The sequence below is a fragment of the Ctenopharyngodon idella genome, chromosome 14, assembly GCF_019924925.1.
Source record: "Ctenopharyngodon idella isolate HZGC_01 chromosome 14, HZGC01, whole genome shotgun sequence".
Classification (NCBI taxonomy): domain Eukaryota; kingdom Metazoa; phylum Chordata; class Actinopteri; order Cypriniformes; family Xenocyprididae; genus Ctenopharyngodon; species Ctenopharyngodon idella.
Window position 1 is genome coordinate 4,635,467 of NC_067233.1, and position 26,757 is coordinate 4,662,223.

Below are 26,757 nucleotides of genomic sequence, written 5' to 3' on the forward strand. Positions count from 1 at the left end.
TATGGTTACGCCTACAAGAGTTTCGATTTCAAAATAAAAGCTTGATAAACGGTCACCAGCCCAACTAACCAAGTTCGTTCGTTTCCACGAATCGGTTCTTTCAAAACAGCTCGTTTCAAAGAACCTGTTTCTTTTTCATTAGTTTTAAAGATTTACAAATACAGCCAAGGTGTATATTGGGATCAGCAAAAATGAATGAATGAAAGATTCAACAGATATAAACAAACATAAAAAGGTTAAATAAAAAAATTAAAATGTTTACAGCATTTTTTCAAACTTACAATTGTTTTAGGTATTGTTCTGCCTTAAAATGCTTTCTTCGCCCATATTTACATTTATGTAGCCTATAGTAAATTTAGCTAAAAGAAGTAGCAGATTAATTAAATAGCATCCCTTATGATAATACATGTCATAAGTGTGGAAAAAAACGAATAAAACCTTTTCAAAATACAAATGAAAGCTGGGCATGATGTGATCCTTAATAAATGAACAGAAATCGGACAACTCCAAAATAAAAGCATGATTCTGCATGTAAATATATAAAATTCACAATTAAATGTTTACAAGATAGTAATTGCAAGGGTCGATAAATTAAAATTAAATTAAATTATAAATTAAATTCCAAGAAAGAATCATCTATTTGTGAGAGGTTTCAAAGAACAAGTTCGAAAACCGACTCGTTTAAATTACGTAATTTCGTCAATACATTACTTAATTTTTTCGACTACGTTTTCGCTAGTTTAATTTGTTAATAAAAAGCATAATTTAAACTATTCGCTCATAAAAAGTCAATTATAACCTAAATATAATTTGTATTTACATTGAAATATTTGTTAATTTCAGTATGCGCTTGCGAGAACGCGCCTGGCGCTCGTGCACATATCGTGGGCGTGGCGGAAGAGCCGAGTGAGCGGCGCAGTAAAACATGTTCGTAAAAAAATATTTCTAGACACGCTGTCCGAGTGCTACATCTTAAATACTATAGTAATTTATAGTAAATACTGTAGTGTTTTTGAACCATACTATAGTAAATTGTAGTATACTGTATATATCATAACTTTTCACAACACTTTTAATGAATGCTACAGCATACTGTAGTATTCACTGAACTGATCAACTGTAATAATACTGTAGTATACTTTAGTTTTTACTACAGTAAACTGTAGCGTATTGTAGTATAATATACCCTATAGTTGTAGAAAACTTAGAACAGTATTGGTTAAAGTCATTTGTTTCTATTACTTTAGTTGTTATAATATCACAGCAACCAAAGAATTACCACAACAAATTAATTCAAGTACTTTACTATAGTACGATTCAAAAATGGTACTTACTGGTATAAATTACTATAGTATTTTTTTCATGTGGGTATCGTTATTTTTTTTATTCATTTATTTTTGACTTTTGTATTATTTATGTCTCAAGTAGGCCTACATACATTCACAAAACCATCCACTTCGTTCAGATGCTATTTAGTTGAGATTGCAAATTTACATCGTTATTACTTGCTAGTGTAAATACACAAGTACTGAGTAATATACACTAACAACATGTACTTTATACAGTTAGGTTTAATTGCTTGTAATTGTGCATAATTTACAGTTATTTCTATAGTAAGTACATGTAATATGTATAACAAGTAAAATAGTGTTACCTTATTATTTTGGAGAGACTGTCTGCAATGCTCCTCAAATTGATGATGTCCAAACTGTGATTTTAAAAGAAATGCCTAGTACTAAAAATACTACTTGTCCAGTAGAGGGAACCAAATAACATGCATCATGGTCCAGTTCAGTCTGCATGCCCACGGATTCCACTTTTAGGAATTTATATAAAAAGCACAATCATGCAACACTAATGAAATACAAATCTACTATACTTGTAGCAACTGTACCTATGCAATTTTGTGTTTTCTATATTTTTGATTGATAACTTGCTGTTTTCTGCTTGTAAAAGACAGAAAAACAAGCATTCAAGGACATATTGCACTAGTCAACGCAGCCGTGGAGGTCATCACTTCATCTTTATAGCTCATATGTACTTTCAGCTTTCAAACATCATAATATAAAATATTAAAAAAATGTGTCAAATTACCAAGAATTTATCAGATAAAAGAACTTTATTTAAAAGCAGTAACTTTGATTTGCCTTAAGGCAACAGATGCTATAAAAAGGAAACATTTGTAATGAGCTTTGAGTCTAACAGTAAACATATAGAGAGAAAAATGCCTTGCGAATAACAGGGATTAGACATAGCAATTAAAAAGATTCTCATAGAACTAGGAAATTGCCATTTTCAACTGGTGTAAAGTGAAGTAGAGATACATAAAAGCATGTCAATTTTATCTACTAGATTACCTACAGTTAGAGAAAAATCAGTCATACAAGCATCATTTTAAAACAATAGTATGCAAAAAAAACAAACAGACAAACATGAAGGCAATTGCTAAAGCAGTAGTTAGTCCATTTTGTGTCACTGCCTAGAATTTTCCTCTGCCAGATGTGCTTGTAGCCCCAGTTCATTCTTCTCGTTCTGACCGCTGCAGGATTCGGTAACCCTTCTGCAGGTAGTGTAAACAGTTCAGCCCTTAAGACCTCCTTTTCTTTCAAAACTGAAGAAAAAAAAATAAAAAGGTAAAAAAAATAAAAACTAAAAAAGATCCTCCCAGCCCAGAGGGGCCCATCATTATGAGACAGAAGAGATGGGGTTCAGAGGAGAACCCATTTGTGTAAGGACTTTATCCAGCCACTGGAGGGGGCCGTGGAGATGCACTTCTATCCAGCAAGGGGTGCTCGTCACATCTTGTCTGTGATACTCGGCGCCCCAGCCCTAAAAATAATATTAAAAACAAGTTAGATATCAAAGGAAAATCTGAAAAGTAGGGCTGTCCATTTAACGTGTTAATTACGTTAAATAATTACGTCAAAAATAACGTGTCAAAATTATTAACGCATTTAATGCACTTGCCCCTCCCCAGACCGACAGGTCATCTGACATTTCACACAGTTGATTGATGGCGAATATGATGCAGGGCAACATACTCACTGTGTGATGGAGCCTATAGAATGCAGTTAGAATGTCCCTAAAATTGAAGATATGGGGCAAAATATGCCCCTGTTCGAGTTTTTGTCAAATATTTATATCATACGAGTGCAATATCACATGAGTACAAATGTATCTTAATTTGTTTTCTGAAGATGAACGAAGGTCTTACGGGTGAGGAACAACATGAGGGTGAGTAATTAATGACAGGATTTTCATTTTTGGGTGGACTAACCCTTTAATATTGTTATTTTAGACAATATTGTCATCTCACCAGATGGTGGCGCCCGCAGCTGAATCATCCATCCATTTATTCATTTTACAAACAGTTTGTCCACGCATACAGCGTAATATAATACAGGTATAAATTCATTTTTAATTGATTATTAAATTGTTTATCTAAGGTTTATACATAGTTTCCAAGACAGAGTTCAAGATAAATATTTTCATCTTACTACTGGAGCTGCCAGTTTGCTAAGTTTCAAATGATTATTAAACAGCAAGCACAAACTATGCAAAAGTGGTGCACTCAAGTGTCCAAATTCACTCACTCATTTTCAGTCACTCCTTCAAGTGAACTGTTTTAGTGAACTAATGTAGAGAATAGTGAATGAGGGTATAGAGGGTATGCATAGACGTCACTTTCCTGCCAGAACGCGCTCCCTCAGCCGGACTGAGTGGCAAAAGAACCTGCTGGATGACTGAATTTAATAGGGGAAACCGAGAAAACGCGAGTAAAACAAACGATTACACTAAAGGTTGGGCTCGAAAGTGTTCCTTATGACATGTCAAAGAAACCCAATCCATGGATATTGACATGCAGCCAGGAATCGTGTTTCCTGACATTTATATGTGCCTGATTTCGACGCCGGGGAAATACATAAAGCAAATCGGCCTGTGAATGCTTTATATAACTACAATATAGGTAGGTCTAAATCTAAGTGATCACTTATGTCAATGTTATATATTTCATCATATCGTCCAGCCCTAAAACTTGTATAGTTTTTGTCAGTGTTTATTTAAAAACACCCAATTATGCAGAATATAAGATGGTAAATATTTAATTGATGAGTTGTCAACACAATATATTACAATATATAGGGTGTGATTTTACCCCAAAATCCAACATTTTGACACAAAATGATAACTGCAAAACATGTTTCTTCGCCTGGAGTCCAGCTGTTTCTGTGAATTGCAGTGACCTGTTTGCTTCTTTTTTCTGTAGCTTTCAGCAGTCTGTAAAAATATACCTGTGTCAAAGCTATTTGTACAGTCAGTCGCAAAGCTTTCTCCCGTTTTGGATGTGTTTTTCGCAGCATTCACGCTGAAAACCAATGCTGCCACTCAGTCTTTTGCCACTCAGTGGGCGTAACCGCAGTCATAACGGTCGACGGTGACGTCACGTGCATACCCTCTATAGGGGGTGAATTCGGATTCAGCCTGCATGTTTTCAATGACTCCTTGATCAAACACACCTGATTCAGATCATCAGCTCATTAGTCAAGACTCCAAGACCTGAAATGGGGGTGTCAGACAAAGGAGCCATGCAAAATGTGCAAGGGGGACCATGGTTGGGAACCACTGATTTAGAGTATAATTTTTAATTAAATAATTTCATATTTCCATAGTAATAATAATTACTTAATCCCCACATCATGTAATTAATTAGATTAAAAATTAATCGCTTCACAGCCCTACTAAAAAGTTAAACAAGGATGGAGCCACTACTATGTTCCTACTTCCTAAACTTTCAAAGGTGAATGACCATCTGAATACTAATCATCTGTGGTGATGCTCGTACCTTTACAAAGCTCATGCGGATGGTGCACATCTTGGTGAGCTCATAGACGGCCTCAAAACCATGGTTGACAGACTGAGCAAGCAGCTGAGCAAATTCTTGGTTGTTGAAGATCTTGAGGCTGCAGCCACTGGGGATTTTGCAGACAGTTGTGGGGTGAAAGCCATGATGGTAGTTGCAGTTTCGACTCTGGACGAAAATGCTGGTGTCGCTCAGACACTCTGCATACACCTCTCCTCCAACATAATACAGGTGGACACCTGAGGGGTCAAATACAGGAGAGATGTAGTACTTCTGAAATATCCTATTATAGAGTAAAACTTTTGGTTCAATAAACAGCTGCACATTTCTTCAAGATCCTGTAGGTTTTACTGTGATATAGCGAATCATAATACAGTCCAACAATGATTCACCATTGTAATCGAACACATTCGCTTTGAGAACATTCATTTAACTTGTTAGGTGTGGAGATGAGGAATTGTTATTGTAATATTAACACATAATTGTCGTCTTTGTTATTCGACTAGGTCGCCCACAATGAATCATCTGAACACTTTTAAAGGGCCATTCAGCATGATAACTATGATCACTCTAATTCTATAGAATAGGGACAGATATAAAGATAACACAGGAAACAGAGCTTTTTTTTTCTAGCTTAAGCATTTAAAGCAGCAGACAACATAACTGCAGTATCAGTTATCTGCAGTTATCATGTGTTGGTGTTGACGCCAATCAAAGTCCCTTTCAAGGAAAGTCTGTTCACTCGGCGGCCATTTTTGCAACGCCTCCGGGCAGCTATTTCGTGCATCCAAGACCGAGTCCTATCTATTTGAATGGGGGAATCCTGAAATCTCAAAAACTGCTTGGTGAACTCACAATTAAATGACATATTTCAAGTCAGCAACAAAATCTGACATGAATTGTTCCATAAATGTTGTTTCTTATGCTCAAATCGCATTAAAAAAAGCTTATTTTTCAGGCTAGATGAGCCAATGCGCATGTGCAGTCCTAAGCGCGAGTCTCAGATTTCTATGGGAACCGGAGCTTCTAACGGCAGCTGCAGTGAGGCGATGACTTTATCAATCAGCGATTGGCTCTTTTACTTAGAAGGTGGGACGTATTTCGCCATTTTCGTGTTGCAGTTTTTCCCATTCATAGCTAATAGGAGTGAACCATCTTTTTATATCTATAGTCTTTGTGCTAATGTAGTTATTGCTGTAGTTATCTTTATAGTTACTGTTCTTGGTGTGAACAAGCCTTAAACAGGGTAAAGGCTGTCATTCTAGGTAATCATTAGGGCTGGGACAATACATCGAATCTCCATTCACGAGACAAAGAATCTGGAGCGATTCTGATATTTTCCGATGTATCGCGGTTCTCTCTCGAATCGATTCCAAGCTTAGTTTTTAACAGCAGATGGCACTACTTTACGTGCTTTAAAAACACTCGTACACTGCCTGCTTCCAGTTCCTTTACACACACCACTTTAACCTAAAATAATCATTCATAAAGTTCGAAAAAGTTGAAGCGAATTACAAATCTCGCATCATAAAAGCATTCTGAGCCGAGATGCAAGTAAATTTAACCACTTACATGACTCAGCCGAACGCACAAGCGCTGTCCAGCAGTCTTCTTGGTGAGCGTTTGAGAGCGTGCGGTTAAAAACGAGCCTAGAGCGCCATCTGCTGTTAAAACTAAGCTCAGAATCGTTTTGAGAGTGGAAATAACAGGATCGATCCAGATTCATTGTATCGATATATCGTCCCAGCCCTAATAATCATGCTGACAAACCTTTGCTGCCATGTTATTTTTGTATTATTTATAAACTATTATAGTTATCAATATTTTGAATTATATTTTTCACTTTAATTTTACTTTTTTTTTGTATTTTTATTGTTTGTTTTTTTTGTCATTTGTCATTATAAAAATAATTCTAAATAGTTTTAATTGATTTTTCAGTTTATTTCAGTTAGAAATTTAAAGGGTTAGTTCACCCAAAAATGAAATTTCTGTTATTAATTACTCATCCTCAACCCGTAAGACCTTCGTTCATCTTCAGAACACAAATTAAGATCTTTTTGATGAAATTCAAGAGAAGAGAAGAAATTGTTGAATAAAGTCGTTATTTTTGTTTTGTTTTTATGCACAAAATGCATTCTTGTCGCTTCATAACATTAACTTTGAACCACTGTAGTCACATGGACTATTTTAACGATGTCTTTACTATCTTTCTGGGCCTTGAAAGTTGTAATTGCATTGCTGTCTATGGAGGATCAGAAAGCTCTCAGATTTCATCAAAAACATCTTAATTTGTGTTCTGAAGATGAACGAAGGTCTTACGGGTGTGGAACGACATGAGGGTAAGTAATGACAGAAATTTCTGTTAGTTGACAAGGCAACAATTTTTTTTTAAGTTTTTCAAATAATATTTTATTTTATTTCAGCTTTATTTCAAATCAACAGAAATGTTTTTAATATTTTAGTTAACGATAACACAGCTTTGCTGAAGGTAAAAGTCACCTCCCACACTGGGTTTCATAACCCCTACTGGGTTTCCAGGACTGAGTTGCAGTGCATGAGATCTTTGTGCATAATAACTGCATGCATACCTTTGCCAATGTGGCGGCGGGTGTTTTCAATAGTGGAGTTGCGATTGACGTTAGAGAGCAGGCCCAGGCAGAAGCGGTTCTTGTTGTTGGATGGGTCAGTGAATCCATCAACCAGCACGCTGGTGGAGGAAGCGTGGTAAGCCTCTCCCACACGATTATTCAGCTCATAGTACACAATAGAGCACCAGTGACTGGGCTCCTCATACTCCACTGGCTGCACATCTGAAAGAGGAAAATAAAACAAGACCTTGAGCTTAAGCCATCTATTGTTTCAACTCACTCCGATACTTCACCACATCAGCTAGATAAACATACTGGAGAGATTAGAGGGGAATACCATGCCAAAGAGATTTAATGATTACAACAAGTAAACGGTGTTAGAAATTCAGGTTGCCGAAGTCATGATGACATTGTTTTTATCTACAGAAGTTGTTAGTGTGACTTGCCATTTTTGTGTAACATGCAAGGAGCTTTCTCAATTTTGTGACCTACAATCGAACTGTCTGGCTTTACACAATTGCCATGCACAGGTTTTATTTTGGTCTGCCACAAAACAAAGTTGTGTTTCCAAAGTACCAGGTTGCTACAATAAGTGCTTCTGAGAAAAAAGTAGTCATTTGATTTGCTAAACGCCCCCAGATGTTATGTACAAAGAGTGAACTGTTGTCGGTCATTTAACAAGTCATTTCTAGGGCTGGGTTTAAATCATTTCTCATTTTGATGAACCAATATAGATTCTTAAAAGTTACACCATGTAACTTTTTTTGTTCAAAATGTACAAAATTTATACAATCAGCAAGTACATCATGAACCCATCTTCCAAACCTACATATAAACAGAGAGAAGTAGCTCCGGCTACAATGTTCTTCCACAAGACACATGAAGTTCTGTTTATTAACTGCTAGAGAGCCAAAAGTTACATAGTGTACCTTTAAACTATATTACGTAATCATTATATTTCTACTCAACCTGTCTTAATGCATGTTTGAATAAATTTGTTATGAAAACAAGTTATGACAGCCATCAGTTAAAGTGCCCCTATTTTGCTTTTCAGATATTACCTTTCATGTAGAGAGTCACAGTTGTTTGTGAATGTAAAAGGTCTGCAGAGTTTAAAAGATCAAAGTGCAGATAAATGGAGTGATTGTCTCTTAAAAGAAAGAACTGATTCTGAAAAAACTGCTGAAACGAGTCGTCAGTAATTCCAGTCTTACTTCCTGCATGAACCTACATAGGTTTGTAACAAATTTACATAATGCTAGCCTATGGTCTTCATTGGCTGCCCAAGAACAACGTATACTTTGACCCTCCCTCAAGCACTGTAGTTGTAGCTGAGACCTGGTAGAGTTTGGTTCCTGTTGTAAACATGTCGAGAAGACGCCATTTTCAGCGCTGCGAAAGCAAATCCACATTGCATGAATGAGGACTCGAGCTCGAACTGATACGATAACTGACACCATCATTACTGTTCGCATCATCGCGTATCAAGTGCTGAGGAGACTCTGGAGCTGAAATTCAGATTTGGTAATTGGTGTTTCGTTTCCGACACGTGCTGTAAATGCTAGACCAATCACAACAGACTGGGCCATCTGACAAATCAGAGCAGAGCAGGCTCTCAGAAAGGAGGGTTTTAGAGAGACTGAATCCTTTATTGAACTGTTACAGACACTGTGAGAAAAGAGGTGATGCTGTAATGTATATTATGAGAAAATTAAAGAGGTTTTTTTTGACCTTGGACGCATGTAAACCTATTGATAACAATAAAAACTTTCAAAATAGCATAATAGGGTCACTTTAAATGTTTATATTTCAGAAACAATTTGGATTAGAGACAAAGTCATTAAAAAGTTACTATAAAAACTGCTTTATGTACACTTTAAATGTACATAATCTTAAATGTAAATGTACAATCTGCAATTTAATTTAATTGTTTGGACTTTAATCTTTAATATTACAGTATATAATAGATATAATATTGTATCTTGGCCAGAATGAGTTACCAAGTGTCCCAAATTGTATGCCTTTAAGTAGCGACTTTAAAGTACCGACTTCGGTACAAAGTCGGTACTAAAATGTTAAAAATGTGACATTGCCCCCCAGGATTTTGAGCGGATTCGTAAACACCTCTGATTGGCCATCGTGTTCACGTGCATAACTGATATGTCTGTGATTGGCTACAATGATCAACGCTTCAAAAACATGTTGTAAATAGACATCTTTGATGCTCTTCACTGACTGCTTACAGATATACAGCGTTTGAAAGCAGGCGTCTATCAGCGAATCCCTAATATATCCACTGAAAGATGCCTGCTTTCAAATCCTCCCGTGTGTATCTAAAATTTCAGTACCAACTTGGTACCAAAGTCAGTACTTTTGACAACCCTACTTTAGTCAAAAGCCTGCTTCTGCAAGACCTTTGGCAATATAGGGCAATATTTCCTCTACAAAACAAGCTACATGATGATACTCAGATTTGTTCTTTATATGTTCCCTGATATCACAACTGGACCACTTTTGATTAGGATGTTAATAGTTTCTTACCCCCTCTGGGCATGTTCTGAGGAACCATGCTGCTGCCAGTCTCCATGGACTGAGACCCGTCCTGTCCCATTTGTTCATCTGGAGGCATGTAGGCAGGAGGAGGGGTATCAGCTAGTAAAGAGACAACAGAGAGAGAGAGAGAGAGAGAGAGAGAGAGAGAGAGAGTGGTCAGAAGATGAAGCCTGCTGCAAACAAATGGGCTTCCACTGCAATCCCCTGGAGCCTCAATTCTGATTATTCTTTACAGGAAGCTTCTTCGCATCTTATGGAAACCTTTTAGTGTCAGATTTCGCAAATCCCTTACATCAAACACCCACCACTGTTCAAATCATACAGATATTCTAGATGTGGAAACCATCACAGAAACCAACAGCCATTTAAAAGAGGACCTTTTTGTTGACCGTATCATCTGGGAAAGTGTGAATACTGAATGTCAGCAAACTGCTTTTGAATACAATCGCCTCCAGAAACTGTTTATAGCTAATAAAAGAAAGCTGTTTTTAATAATAATAAAAAAAACCACCTCTGGCTTTAAAGAAATCCTTGGAAGACGTTATCTAATGCAAGAAGAATTTTAAAAACGGTCTGATAAGTTAATGTTATTTTACTTTCCAGACAAATTCAATGAAGCCAAAGGAAAAGAGCGCTGTCATGTTGTGTGTCTGGTGGATCAGCCATATCAGATGAGTTGTTTTTTAGATGAACAAGTACATTATGCTGTTGTTCTTTTGAATTTTTGCTGTAAAAAAAAATCTGATCAATCTTTTATGCTCACCAAGGCTAATAATTTAAAATATTATTACATTTAAATTGTAATTTATTCCTGTAATGGCAAAGCTGAATTTTCAGTGTCACATGATCCTTCAGAAATCATTCTAATATGCTGATTTGCTGCTCAAAAAACATTTCTTATTATTATTAATGTTGAAAACAGTTGTGCTGCTTAATGTTTTTGCAGAAACCGTGATGCATTTTCTTTTTTCAGGATTCTTTAACGAATAGAAAGTTCAAAAGAACAGCATTTTATTTTGAAGTAAAAATCTTTGGTAACGCTTTAGTATGGGGAACAATTCTCACTTTTAACTAGTTGCTTATTAGCTTGCATATTGGCCGTTTATTAGCACTTATAAAGCACATAATAATGCCTTATTATTCTGCAAAACCATATTCTACATACCTTAATCCTATACAATACCTAAACTTAACAACTACCTTACTATTAATAAGCAGTAATTTAAGAATTTGAGGCAGAAGTCGTAGTTAATAATGAAAAGTTTCATACAGTGTTACCAAATCTTTTGTAACAAATGCCTTTACTGTCACTTTTGATCAATTTAAAAGGATTAGTTCACTTCAGAATTAATTTCCTGATAATTTACTCACCCCCATGACATCCAAGATGTTTATATCTTTCTTCAGTCAAAAAGAAATATGGAGAAAAAGGATTTTTCTCCATATAGCGGACTTCAATGGCTACCAACGAACTGAAGGTCTAAATTGCAATTTCAATGCAGCTTCAAAGGGCTCTACACGATCCCAGACGAGGAATAAGGGTCTTATCTAACGAAACAATCTGTCATTTTCTGAAAAATGAAATTATATACTTTTTAACCACAAAAGTTCCACCTACGTCACGAGTGACCTTTCCAACATGATTACATGATGCGTGGTGCATCGCAGAGCTAGTGCAAGATGAGCATTTGTGGTTAAAAAGTATATACATTTTTTTTTTTTTAGAAAATGACCAATTGTTTCACTAGATAAGACCCTTATTCCTCGTCTGGGATCGTGTAGAGCCCTTTGAAGCTGCACTGAAACTGCAATTTGGACCTTCAACCCGTTGGTAGCCATTGAAGTCCACTATATGGAGAAAAATCCTGGAATGTTTTCCTCAAAAATCTTAATTTCTTTTAGACTGAAGAAAGAAAGACACAAACATCCTGGATAACATGGGGGTGAGTAAATTTTCAAGAAATTTTGAATTCTGAAGTGAACTAATCAATCCTTGCTGAATGAAAGTATTAACTTATTTAAAAAAACAAATGAAAAAAAATCTTACTGATGCCAAACTTTCGCACAATAATGATGAAATGTTGATGCTGTTGGAACCGCGCTAGTGATTAGCCAACTAAAGACTGCTGTTGACACAAAAAGGAGCTTATATTGTATAACAGTTATACTCGCGACGTACATGCCATATTCATCAAAGAGTACTTCCATTGTTTAATCACCGAGGCGGATCAGATGCTGCAATGAATCGAGTAATTTCTATGAATAAAACCAGCTTTAGTTCTAACCCACAGCACTATAAAACATTGTTGTCCTTCTGCCTGAATGCACCCAGCTTACGGATGCAGGCATCAGCAAATCACTCTGATGCAGAATAGAGGAAGTGCGGGCCAGTGCCAAGTGGTGGGCACCCACCAGCAGGACTGAAGTCCCTGGGCTTTGGTGTGCTGCTTAGCTGGCATTTCCATTGTTTACTGACAGCAATCGACACTGCACAACTCTCCGTCATATCACAGGTTTATCATTCAGTGTCACATCCATTCAGCAAAGAAAATAAAAAACATCAGTTTGCCACTGGCAAACATATCCCAAAAGGGCTATCAATATCTTGACTGGTGTTGTGTGTACCTGGGAGCTGGAAGGGGCTGGATGGCCCAGAGCTTGCAGGAGAGTTGGGGTAGGTGCCACTGCTGGCAGGAGACGGAGGGTAGGGCGAGTTTGGAGAGATTGGGAAGGAGCTCCCTCCACTGTGTTGCTGGAAAGACTCTGGGAAGGTGGCGTTGAGAGGCATGTGAGGCTCATTGTGACTCAGGTTGCGGAACTGCACCAGAAGACTGTGCTGAGGGTTGAACTCGCTGTGTCGTGGCACCAAAACCGGAGGAAGCACTGAGAAAAGATGATAACATTTAAAACATCCGAACAGATCATTCTGACATTCTATTTTAAATATTTATGGCGAAAAAAAGAATCCAGCATCCTTGACATCTGTGTGCTGATTGGCTGGCTCGGGCTCCAAGGTAATAGCTAAGGCACAACAGATCAGTTTTCCAGCTTCAACAGAAATGTGTTTTCTCTCCTGAGTGACATGTGATATCTGCCCTTGAAAAGCTCAATACTGTGCACATCTCAATCTAAGCAGAGGGCAATAGAGGTTACAGAGATCAGAGGGCCTCTGGAGGCAAAGGATATCTGATAGTCAACACGGTCTATACCACTGGATATGCAGAGGAAATAACAGGCCACATATTCTCACGGGAGACACATGTGTTTACCAATCTTTGTTATTTTGTCTGTTTTTAGTTTGCTTGCTGTCAATGGTAGCGTCTCAGAAGACAGATGAAACCAGCTAATAAGGATTTAATGATGTGTGATTGGTCTAGGGTTGTCAAAAGTACCGGTACTTTGGTACCAAGTCGGTACTGAAACTATAAAAACGTGAAGATACCAGCATTCCCACCTAGCATTTTGAGTGCTGTTGAGCGGATTCTGACTAACTTAAACACCTCTGATTGGCCATTGTGTTCACACGCTCAAAAGATGTCTGTGATTGGCTACAATGATCAACGCTTCCGAAACATGTTTTAAATAGACACTCTTGCACCGAGCACAGACACACACGGGAGCGTTTGAAAGCAGAAGTCTATCAGCGGATCTGTCTATCAGCAGATATATTAGGGATCGCCAGCTTTCAAATGCTCCCGTGTTTATCTGTGTATATTTACATCATGTTTTTGAAGTGTTGATCATTGTAGCCAATCACAGACATATCTGTTGAGTGTGTGAACACAATGGCCAATCAGCAGTGTTTAAGAATCCAATCAAAAGTGCTCAAAATGCTAGGGGGAAATGCTGGTGTCGTCACATTTTTAACATTTCAGTACCGACTTGGTACCAAAGTCGGTACTTTTGACAACCCTAGATTGGTGATTTTAACACTTGTCAATAATATTCTTAATATGACAAAACATTTGTGTAGAGTAATATGAACACACCAGTCAAGACTTACCTGGACTTTCAACTCTTTTGTAGTGATATGGGTTGATACACACTTCTTTCTGTTTGGAACCGAATGGATACTCGCACACCTCAAGAGGTTTGAGCTCGTGGTGTGACTGCAGGTCAGGCCAGCGCCACACACGGCAGTAGATGACATGAGGGAGGCCTTTCCTGTGGGACACCTGGAGCCGCCCATCCAGCGACCGGGGGATGGTCACACATTTGCTGGGCTGCCCTGGACTGCTGAGGGCCTTCTCCAAGTCCTCCATGGCACCCTTTTTCTTCTTCAGTTTCTTCACCAGGGCATCCACAGCCTTTTCTGCCCATTTTTCCTCCTCGTCACCCTGCTTCCAGCCCAGCAACCGCTTCACCGCCGGGCTGGTGAAGGAGAACAGACTGGACATGGAGGTCATAGTGCTGGGCTGCACCAGGAAGTGGGATCTGAAGCACTCTTGACCAGCAGTGTGCCAGGAAGATGATTATGTGCGTGTTTGTGTATGTGGGGGGGTGGGGAGTGGACAAGCTTAGCCTTGCAGGACCAAGGACAGGAAGTTAAAGCAGGACGCAGCTGCTGGTGCTCAGGGCTCAGGAAGGCCTGCAGTGAAGCAGGGGGTGGAACTGGGTCACAACCACTCAGAAAATTAGTGTAAAGGGCAACTGAGGAATTAAGGCTGAAAACACTGATGAGACACCTATTAGATATTAGAGACTAATCCATGCCAGATATTGGTTGCGGCCAGAGGTTGACACTTCGAGAAGGGGCACCTGCAACAAAAAGAGAAACTGACATTAGTTTGGAAATAAAACGTGTGTAGGCGATTTATAATGATGACAAATATCTGACAGGAGAGACTTAATTGGATCTTTTATACTCTAAATTCTATAATCTAATAAAAATAGAGTTTCAGTTAAACAACAACAAAAAACATGTTAAAATCTAATAATTATGCATATAGCTTTCGTAACCTTATATTATCTCATTTAAAATTAGGAGGCGGCTAAAAAGGTAAAAAACAACATGGAGGGGGAAAGGAAACGGTGACTACAGCAAACTTAAATTATTTACAATAAGCTTTAAAATAAACTAAAACAACTGAAAATCAAGATATTTCTTATTTTAATGCACCTTATCATCATAATCTGTTTGTATCTAGGAAAACCTGGATATATGAGGTAGCCTTATTTTAAAAAGTGTAGTTTCTAGTAGTGTTATCACAATACTGGAATTTTGTATGTATTTGACTGTTTAAGGGCAATAAGCCACAAAAAAAGGAGTCAATTTTGTACTTGTGAGCTGTTTGAGAGGTGGCTTTATGAGAGTGCACTTATATAGATAAGTGCTGCGCGTAAAACCTGCGGGAATGACTACAATTATGTGCAATACAAGCACTATTCAACCGGAGCGAATGAGACGAGTGAATGAGAGGAGAAGGGTGTGTGTCAATTCGCCGTCGGAGAGGAGAGAGTGAGAACTCGCAGCTGCTATCTGTGTATTGATACTCCAGAAAAAGAGTACTGGAACCGTTTCAAATATTTCAGTATCGATACATATCGAAATATCGTTATTTTTGACAACACTACTTTCTAGACCTGAAAAATGAACGCAAATTCATTCTTTTTGTTATCGAGTAAACCACAAATGACTGGAAAAGTCATGTAAATTCAGACTACTAAAGAACATTCAGCCCATAGCAGTACATACCCTTTTATGGATGATGAAAATAACCCTCCAGCTATTCAGCTCTTCACAGTAGTGAAAAACTGGTTCAGATTGTATCTAACCTTTGAACAATACAATTAGACTACTGACGAGTTTTATAACAAGTGACCACACATTTAAAACCACTACATTAGTGTCTGCAATGATAATTATCACCATCTTAAAGTAAATAAATAAATAAAAACAGTGTCCAAAGGATGTGCACAAAAAAAGCTACCACCTATTCAGTTATAAAAACAACACACGTACGCACACATCTGGGGTCTTGCAGATAACTGTTAGGATGTACCCATCTCCCATGTGTTATGGTGAACTACAACAGACTCATTGTGTTGAATCTGTAAGCAACAGCCTCCCGCTGCCCCACCCAGGGAGCTCCCATGGTGAGAGCGAGCGGGAGCACAGCACAGCTGTTGAAAAAGTTGCAAATGTAACCAGGACAGAGAGGATATAAGACCTCTGAGAGGCACTTCCTGTAGCCACATCCCTTCCCCTTGACCTCTTCAGCTGCCAAACATCAGCCCATTGGCTCTCCGGGACAAGATGTTACTATTCAAATCACTCCCCACTTCCAGACCACTACGGTGTTTGTCCTGTTAAAACCACACCATGAAAGGTGCAGTTAAGATGGGCGAGCATCTCCAAACAGTAAGTGAAGTAGGTCATCTCTTCCCACTTCACCATCAGTGTCAGTACAACAGAGCTGCCCCTATATTGTTCAAGCCATGTTTGTGTACAGGCAATATATATACAACGGAAGCAAAAGCAATCAAACAATCCCTGACATTAATAGCACAAGCTTTAATTGACATGTCATTGTCTTCCACCAGTACAAATCTAATTTTGCAGTTCATCAGATAAATGTAAAAGGTAATGTTAGGGGTTCAATTAGGGTGATTAAATTCGAGTACTCAATTTTTAAAAAATCCTCAATTGCAATTTGCTTGTGATGATTAAAGGGATAGTTCACCTAAAAATGAAAATTATCCCATGATTTACTCACCCTCAAGCCATCCTAGGTGTATATGACTATCTTTTTTCAGACGAACACAATCGGAGTCGTTATAAAATATCCCAGCTCTTCCAAGCTTTATAATGGGAGTGAATAGCGCTCATGATTTTGAAGTCCAAAAAAATGCATCCATCCATCATAAAAGTAGTCCACATGGCTCCAGGGGGTTAATGAACACCTTCTGAAGCTAGGGCTGGGCGATACGGCAAAAAAAAAAAAAAAATCTTGATTTTTTCAGAACGATTGACCGATTCACGATTTCGATTTTTTCGATTTTTTTTTTACTGTTTAACTAGTCAACTTAAAAACTTAACTACAATATGATTTAAGTAATATTCTCTTTATTAACAATTTGGTTAAAAAAAGTTCCATTCCAAGTGCACCACACATGAAGTGATCAACATGGTGTAAATATAAAACAATTTGTTAAACATCTTTGCAGAAATATGCCTGAAATATGAAGACAAATGTTGTACAAACTTATCTTAAACACATTCCTATATACTCAGAAATAATATAAAATAAGAAAATGCTAAATATTTCTTAGCCAAAAAGTAATAGCAATAAATAACACCAGTAATAGGCTATTATTAACAGCAAATGCTTTGTAAAAACAGAAAACAACAGCAGCTTTCAGCCTGTCACCATCATGCAAACATGAAATATCAAACAGGTTTACAGGTTTTTGCATTCCATTGCGCTATTTGTCCTATTGTTTTTATGTTTGGCAGACAAGTTTAGGTATTGCACTTGTGTCTCGTGTCTTTTGCAGCGTCTCGCCTGTTAAATGGCATTCTAAAAACATGGCGGTCAAATAAAAAAAAAAGCTAAACTCGCGTTTAATAACTTTGCCTTTTTTTCTCATTCCACTGCCTGCGTCTCATTTTTATAATGCAATAACGCATTTCTGAATGAACAGCCGCTTAAGAATAGTGATGTGTTCTACGTTCATAGAGCGTCACACGAGAACGGTTAATCCGGCGCCATCATGAGGTTGGATCATTTTCTTCTCCTAATACGGTTATCATAGCTGTATTGTCAACATGTCCAATTGTAACGCTTGCTAACATTTTTATTCAAAATCGCGATTTCTCGATTTAAAAAAAAAATAATAAAATTGAGGAAAAACAGTAAATTCGAATTAATCGAAAAAAAATTGGAAAAATCGGAAAAATCACCCAGCCCTATCTGAAGCAAAGTGATGGATTTTTGTAAGAAAAATTATCCATATTTAAATCTTTATAAACTATAATAACTAGCTTCCGGCAAACAGCGTTACGCAAGTTGAGTTCCGGCGGAAAAGTAACCTCTGACCAGACGCATGACGCATTGACAAACGCCGAAGCGCAGAGGATAGAGCAAAACAAAACATAGGTCATGAATTAGAAGTCAAAAATGAGAATTTTTAAAGAGAAATATCAGAGGATTTCAATATAAGAGAAGAGGAGCTTGAGTTTGTTGCACAGCCCTATTTGTTTGAACCGCGAGAGGCATCTAAGCTTACGTTACTCCTACATCGTGTCAGGGGTTACTCTTTTGGTGCAAGTTGATTTGCGTATAGCAATCTTTTGTCAAATTATAAAAGTCATCACTGCCTCTTTTGATCAATTTAACGCGTCCTTGCTGGAAAAATGCATTAATTTATTTTAAAAAAATGGACCCCAAATTTTAGCTCTGTCGACAGCTTCTGTTGGATAAACTGAACAGAAGAAAAATTGATTAGTCATTCAAAAATTGCAGGAATAAGGTAGTTACTAGCAAGTATATGGGGATATGTACTTCAAGGGTTAAAAAAAAAAAAAAAAAAAACATTCAAATGTATGTATCAAGTCTTCTTTAAAAATGTGTGTTATATGAGCTATAACGTTTGCACACAAGAAACAGTATGTATCAAATGTTGACTGGTTAATTCACCTGTCACATGACATAAACAAGAAAAACTACTCATTACTGAGGAAAAAGTACCTGCATTTCACTGGGGGCAGGTGTCAAATTCATACCCCATTTGTCACTGACGTAATTCCTGTTTTGGGATTTTTGCGATGTAAACATTCCTCTTCTTGGATCCTTGCACATAATATTTCATAACTACACAGCTATGATAGGAGCTGTAAAGCTGACAAGCTATTTTCATACTAGACTGACGCAAGCATGTATAATTTGACGCTATACCTTCAAAACAACATGTACGTCAACATTTAACCATGGAGCTGCCCATGTACTGTACATGTAGTATGTTTTATAAAACGGAGGAACAAGTATTTCTTTTGTGGTAATGAACATTACGCCACATATGCTGCCAAATTGTGCCAACAGAGCTTAATTGTACTAAAACTCATTATTTTAAACTGCTCTGATCAATAGCAAACTTTGTGAATGGTAAAAATTAATCTAGAGACTGAATTCCTGAAATCTTCCTGTGATTATGTTCAATGAGACGGCGGCACACACCAAAACGCCTTGCTTATCAGCAGAAACAAGCAATCAGCTTGTAACCAGCACACTCTGCCTCTCTTTATTGCTGAGGGACTGATGATAACAAAGCTTTAACAATAGGAAGTAGAGGACTCAGATCAGCAATATAGAAGCTCAATACACAAACACACACTTCCCTGTTCCCTATCTTCATCCTGCCTTCACACTCAGCTGCTCCACTTGCAAAATAAGAAGCACAGAAAGCATTACCCATATTGATTTTTCTAGCAGTCACAAAAGCCTCCCACTTAAAGCTTTTACTCTTTCTGTGCTCTTATTTCATGGTGAGGAAGCCATTTTGCTTTAAAAAGCAAAGTAGAAATGTTTGGCATGAGTCTATTAAGGCCATAAAATGAAAATTGACAGTCATCTGCTTCATCCCAAATAATGAGAAAGAATAATGCTGACCACAACCGCAACATGATTATCAGAAGATGTGCATCTTAATGCTGCTTTATAATTATGATATACATTCAAGGGCAGTGCCATTTGCAAAATTACACATGAAATCAGCCTTCTAAATCATAATGGAGTCACATTTTGACACTAATAGAGCTCCAGACCAGGGAAGAGGTGCTTTTATTCTCTACTGGATCAATTGATTTATTACAAGGACTGTCGTGCAGTCGCAATGCCTCTAGTGGGCTTCAACCCATGCATTATCCTTAAAATCTAATTACATATACAATTAGGTATAATAGCCAGATTGAAAGAGCCATCTAACATTTCAGTGACATTTAAGAGCACGACAGATGCAAGACAGAAGTATAGCCTTACGATTTTATCAGTTCGACTATGATCAGACAAGTAAGGCTCTTACAAATCTAGAACAAGATCATTTCTCTTTTTGTAAATAAGGTCACACCCATCCAAAGATGCAGTCGTTACGTGGGGGACTGTTTAATTGCTTGACACCATCCAGTCTTCTCCATCCCTGGAGCCTTACATCATCGACACAAATAGGGACAGACCCTTTTTATGCTGCACATAAACAATAACCACCCTATTGTTCTCACTGTCTCAAATACTACCAAGAACGCAGAGAAAAAGATATACATCTTCAATGCATTACAGTCATTTTGATCGATATTATTCAGGATCAGGTCACAGCTCAAGATCGACAACAGATGTGCGCGCTCACATGAACATCTATGTGACAGATGTTACACGTTGGCAGATATTCAGAGGCTCAATGGAAACAAATTCTGCTATTGCAAAGAGCTAAAAACTAGCTGCTAAGAACAGACTTCAACAAATGCAGAAGCAAAATACGACTTGCTGCCATATTTTTCAATCAAATATTACAACGACACAGCTCCACTTATCAAAAAAATGTTAATATGAAAAAAAAAAGATCTTTTAACATCCATATCGGCGTTTCATCTGATGAGCATGTGAACACAATGACAAATCAGAGGCGTTTAAGAATCTGCTCAACAGCGCTCAAAGATTTCAGTACCGACGCGGTCGGTACTTTTGACAACACTACTGGCTACAATGTTTGTAGATCAACCAATTTTTTATTACAGTCTTAGATCCACTATATTAAAACAACAGTTTTTCCCCATCATTTTAACCAAATACTTGAACAAATGAAGAGTTTGGTTCCAAAACGCAATAAACGCCATTTTTTTTAAAAATTGAGTTTGTGCCAAAATCAGTATTGTATCTGATCGGTATTGAAAAGTCAGTTATTAATGTGATTTCCGTCATGTTATTCTGTCATGTTTTCTCCCCTTCTTTCCAAAACGCGACAAACGCCAGTCTCCCTTCTCTGCAGAACGCGATATATCCACTCAACCAATCACAGCGCACCATTCGAACGCACTGTAAACAGTAATGGCGGCGCTCTGAATACACCCGCATCCTAGTTTTCCTTATCTACTTTGTACTTTGTGATCAACAAAAACAGAAAAATGAATAATTTTGACGCCATTGATGAACTTGTGGTGGTTTCTGCAGTGGGGAAGAAACGCAAGTCATCGAAATGTAATCATTTACGTGAGGAGATTAAGAAGATGAGGCACTCGAGTCGGGAGGAGGAAAAATGACGACTGTTGCTTGTTCCACGACAGCATGACACTTCTGTCACGGTCCCCAAAACTGAATCATGCACTTTTTTTAAAAGCCGTTTTTAATACCAATGTACTCGGCAGATGTGTTTATTTTAACCGTGCGGTGGCGCCAGATACTCTTTAATCAGTAATGACAAACGGAGACATAATTAATTTATAACATTAACAAGATGACTCGTTGAATTCATACTTTGTTGTGTATTTTCAATATGACAAATAACTTTTATATTGATGGATTAATTGCATTTTGAAAAAAAAAAAAAACGTGTCATGGATTTATTGCATTTTGGGGGAAAAATAATCAGTTTTTATAATAAAAATAAAAATCTAGATTTTGAATGTTTAATGTTTTTATAACCAAAAGATGCTTTGTGAAAGTTTGAAACAGAAAATAGTGTTTTTTATCTTGCCGCTTTCTTGGTAAAGAAAACACATTTTTACTTAAATTAATCAAAATGGATTTATAGCGTTTTGAACCCAAACTCTTCAAATGCTTGATCACGTGGCATACTCAATGGGTCTCATTCACTAACCATATGTACAGATTTGTGCGTGAAATCTGCGTACCAACATTTTTATGAACAAAACACGATCAATAACTTTCGTTCTAAATTTACAAAAAACAGGAACAAATGGACAGGAACAAATGAAACCACATATGTAAAAATCAAACACTTACGTGTTGAGATAAAATGTTGTATATACACATTTCATCATATTATATATATATATATATATATATAAGAGTAAGAAAAGGTCGGTTATAGCTCGAGTTGCCTCTGCATAAAATGCAGAAATGTGTCTGTACAGCTGGATGATCAGAGGTCTGAAATCTGGGTCTGTATTAAAAGTGTTTATTGCGTTTAAACTTGTTTGGAGGATGGCACACTTGGCATTGCTTGAGGATCTTGCTGCGCGTGCTCTCAGGTAAGAGTGTCATGTTTGATGAGTGACGAAAGGAAAAGGTGTGCGGAAAGCCTAAAAATGGACATGATTTGGGCGTGTTTTATGCAAATTTCTAACCTCGTGCATGCGGTCGCTCGTTTAGAATACTACAAAATCATTATCGCAAGAACAAATCCATGTGCGTACGCACGTGTTGTGAATTAGGCGGAATTGTTTCGTGAGAAATTCTCCTGCGTGTATAAATATCCACACAATTATTAGTGAATGAGACCCATTGTCTGAAAGGTTTATTTTCATTCACTGGCTATATACTTGGTATATTGTTAATCTTGTTTACCAACCCAGACTGTTTAATTTCTATCCTGCCTAAAAGAAATGACAAGTGTATGTACTGGACATCAAAGTAAGCCGAGTTGGAATGCATGTGGTATTGCTGAAAAGACCTATATGTCATAAGATAGTTATTTATGCAACACCACGCAAAAAAAAAAACTGAGCAATACTACTTACAAATCAGAATCTTCTCATGCAATGCATGAAAGCCAGGAACATGGTGATGCTGCTCTCTGAATGCACTCCATCTCTGTTAACATGTTACAAGCTGACCGCATCTAAACCTCCCCTCTGTCAAGGTCAAAAACAAGCTGATGGCTTTCAAATGCGTTTCTACTAAGGATTTACATTGATACTTTGTAAAATGTCATTTAAAGTGCAGCATCTGATTTTGTGCATGCTTTTGAAGCACTTTATCTACAAGGTTCAGCAACACTCCAACAAATAAACAAGTCCCAGACTACATAGACAAAATTTAATCCCCAAAACAAACAAAAACCACCTCTCTCTTCATCCTCACATCTGCTTCAATTATGAACTTTGAGAAGGACACCAGGATATTCCTAAAGACTGCACACATGGATGAATGACAAAAGCTCATCACAGCAGCTCAAATGCTCGATGGTAACGATCAAAGAGATGGCAAAACGTAAACTTCACCCCTCAGATGGACGACATGGTCGCTAAACGATAAACAAAGATCTGTGAATGTGCTTTCAAGGGGTTAAAATAAGATAGACTCGATACTGTACCTCAAAACCGAGGTAGCTGCCCATCTAGACAGCATTTTGGCGCATCACAGGCACGTTTAGAAAGTTTAAGCCAAGGCAGAACACTAGTTTTTTTGAGACTATAAAGCCCCAAAATGCTGTCTGAGTGGGCAGCACACTAGGTTTTGAGACACAGCCAGTAAGACACGCCACGACACGCACATCTCTCCTCACAAGAATGCGAACAGTCACTTTCTTCTACTACACACCAATTATTAGTAAAATACACTGTTGTTTATTTGATCCTCGTAAGGTTTTGTATGGAAATATATGCGGATCAGTATTAAACAGTAAATATTTATTAGCTCAATAAACGAGTGGAGTGAAGCTAAGCTACATTTAGCCGCAACTTTGTGGGATTGAGTTCAAAACATGGGCACTAAATTTAAATTCAAACCGCTTTTATTTTTGATAACATTATCCGTTTTCAAAACTTTCTAAAAATCACAACTATATATTTTTGGTTACATTTTTGTTACGTTTCTTTTTCTCTTATTGTGTAAAAACTTACTGCTAGCCGAGTTGCTACATAGCCAGTTAGCGATTTACATTTGCGGTTTAATTAAACCCAAATAACCATTACAACTTCAAAATAACTGTATATAACATGTTGTAAATATTTTAAATATTATTTTTATAAAATGTAAATATACTTCGTTCACGTGTTTTCCTCACCTCATTCGCACAAAAAGGAGAAAAAAAAAAACAGCAAGGAAACTTTTTCAATCACTTCTCAACACCCCCTGCGGAAAAGCCACCATCCCTACTGGAATAAAGTTGATAAGTGACCGCTGAACCGTCGTTATCGGCTAGATGTATTAACAATAGTTTGCATACCTTTCATGAAATGGTGTAGCGTCTATCGACCTTTGCTCTGTTTTACAGACACCGACATGAAGGAGTTTTTTTTCCTTCTTTCCTGCCTCTCTTTCCCTCGTCTCTCACCCGTCCTGGCGTCAAACAGACTGGAGGCGAAGCACATTAGTGCATATCCATCCGCCCATTTGACAACCCACCACTCTTCTTCCTCTCTGTTAGCAGCTCAGTGCTTGCAGATGTCTGTGATAAATGGAGTATAGTGTTGTATGTGGCTTGTATGATGGTTGGCTGTAAGATGGACAACATCAGAAGGCATTTACTAAGAGGAAAATGCCTGCTGTAATTACATTAGAACAGAAGGCACTATTTGATGGTTGGGTGAAAGTAACCGTAAGTGATAAAATTAACTCTATAAATTATTCTATTGCCTAGTATGTGCATTTATTAGTGTTTTAGTGTTCATTCGTCCGAACTTGCTATATATATATATATAGTTACAGCAAATTTGGACGAATGAACACTATATAAAACAGGGTGAAATGTATTTCTAACACAGTATTATTCATTTTGCCAACAATATTTTAAAACTTGGTATCGACTTTTCATCATTTTATTAGTTTCAACATTAGACACTATGCTTATTTTATGTTCTGCATCTATGTGAAAATTATCTGGGGAAACAAATCTGTGAAAACAGCATACAATAAAACTTGTCATAATGAGCGAATACCACATACATTTATTCTACTAGATATAAAGGCGGAAGGATAAAGTTGGTTGCTATGTTATGCCCGAGCCGTCTTGAAGTTGTGCTACGGTCACGTGACGTCACGAAACTTGGCTCCACTCTGTCTGGCTTTTAAAACTTCAGTAGCGCAACAGCCAATAGAGAGCGAGTTACGCGGTGTTTGCTTACTCGCGCATACACACGAGGTCATATTCAAATTAATTAGTTTGCCCATCTATATTATTGGGCGAGTAGAAACGTTTATGCAGCAGAAAGTCCATTAAATAATCTATCTATCTATCTAGTGGTTGTACGAATCTATATTTATAATAAGTATAATGTTTAAGCAACTAAGCATGTAATAACACTTCTAGTTCTTGGATAAATAAAAAGAAAATGTTTTAACAGTAAGTTTCACACTATATGATGCTTATGATAAAACTGCATTGAGCTGACTCTGCAGATGTGAAAATACCTTTAACAATGAGTTTTTCCTCAGGATTTCTCTTGGGTTTTCAAGAAGCATCTCAAACAAGCAGGGTTATGATATTGTTATGAATGAGCCAAGGGGTAAGTTTAGATTCAAATTCACATGATTCATATTTATCTGTTGACATCCCTTGTTATGATCCCACTTATGCACTCTTTGCACTGGCTTTCTCTTTTTAAAAGACATGTGGTCCTTAAGCCGTGACCTGATTTTGTATTAATACAATAAAAATGATAATAAATTTGCTTTTATAAAAAACAAGCTCATTTATTTGACAAAAATGACACACACACACACACACACACACACACTTTAGTTAACATACACATGAATTGTAGGAATATGACTAATACTGATGAATAAACAGTATAAGGTAAGGCTATTAAATAGCAGTCCCAAACTAGTTTTTGTTAATAAAATAAGGTTAGTAAGTATGAGCCACCACAGTCATTCAGAAATCTACAAAATAATACAAAGTGAAAATTGGCATTTTGTAATTACAAAAACAACAGTTACCATGGTAAATACACAATACTAAGATGAACTGTTAATGAAACATGGAAACTGATCCTTATGAATAGAATAAACATAACTGCATGCAAATCCTTCCAAGCTAACACATGACGTACCAGTTATGTTATTTATTGGTACTTCTTGGTAATTTCATCACTCACAAATTGACAACATAACTACGACGTTGCATGCTTGTAATTTCTTTTACACTTTATTATAATGGAGTGTTATAGGGGAGAGCGGGGACGTTTGCAACGCTTTTTGCATTTCCAGACAGCAACATAGTGTGGCCCAAATCCGGCCCACATCTGGTACACTTGGATTACATGCGGACCAGATGTGGGCTGGATCTGGGCCAACACTATGTTGCTGTCAGTTTGTATTGGAAAGTCAAAATTTTAATACGATATACACACATCTATCAGCTGCTGCAACATGTGTACATATGATAATATATGTACAATTTATACTTGAGTCAAATGTAGCAACTGACCCCATAACAGTGGACGATTGCAATAGTCTACGCGGAGCAGTTGCAACATTCATTAAAATGTAATGAAATCATTCTTTAATGTCATTTTCAAGTTTATTTATTTTACCTTGTGCACAGACAGGGTCTTAAAGGGATCATCCAAAAATGAAAATTTGATGTTTATCTGCTTACCCCCAGGGCATCCAAGATGTAGGTGACTTTGTTTCTTCAGTAGAGCACAAATGATGATTTTTAACTCCAACCGTTGCAGTCTGTCAGTCGTATAATGCTTGTCAATGGTAACTCCATCTATAAAAGAAAAAACACGCACAGACAAATCCAAATGAAACCCTGCGGCTCTTGACGACACATTGATGTCCTAAGACACGAAACGATCGGTTTGTGCAAGAAACCGAACAGTATTTATATAATTTTTTACCTCTAAAACAC

At 37.3% G+C, this 26,757-nt stretch overlaps 1 protein-coding gene across 2 annotated transcripts; it reads right to left on the bottom strand.

Moving 5' to 3' along the window:
* Nucleotides 1–2,100: 2,100 nt before the first annotated feature.
* Nucleotides 2,101–24,283, bottom strand: smad5 (SMAD family member 5). Of its 2 annotated transcripts, XM_051860009.1 has the most exons (8): nucleotides 24,124–24,273; nucleotides 23,962–24,049; nucleotides 14,006–14,760; nucleotides 12,628–12,885; nucleotides 9,991–10,101; nucleotides 7,450–7,671; nucleotides 4,844–5,100; nucleotides 2,101–2,829 (listed from the first exon to the last, which is right to left on the bottom strand). In XM_051860009.1, the coding sequence occupies exons 3-8, from the start codon at nucleotides 14,406–14,408 to the stop codon at nucleotides 2,686–2,688; spliced, it is 1,395 nt and encodes a 464-aa protein (XP_051715969.1). In that variant the 5' UTR covers nucleotides 14,409–14,760; nucleotides 23,962–24,049; nucleotides 24,124–24,273; the 3' UTR covers nucleotides 2,101–2,685. The 2 variants fall into 2 exon arrangements, with proteins under 2 accessions (XP_051715969.1, XP_051715967.1); XM_051860007.1 differs by lacking the exon at nucleotides 23,962–24,049 and having other exon boundaries at nucleotides 24,124–24,283.
* Nucleotides 24,284–26,757: the final 2,474 nt, after the last annotated feature.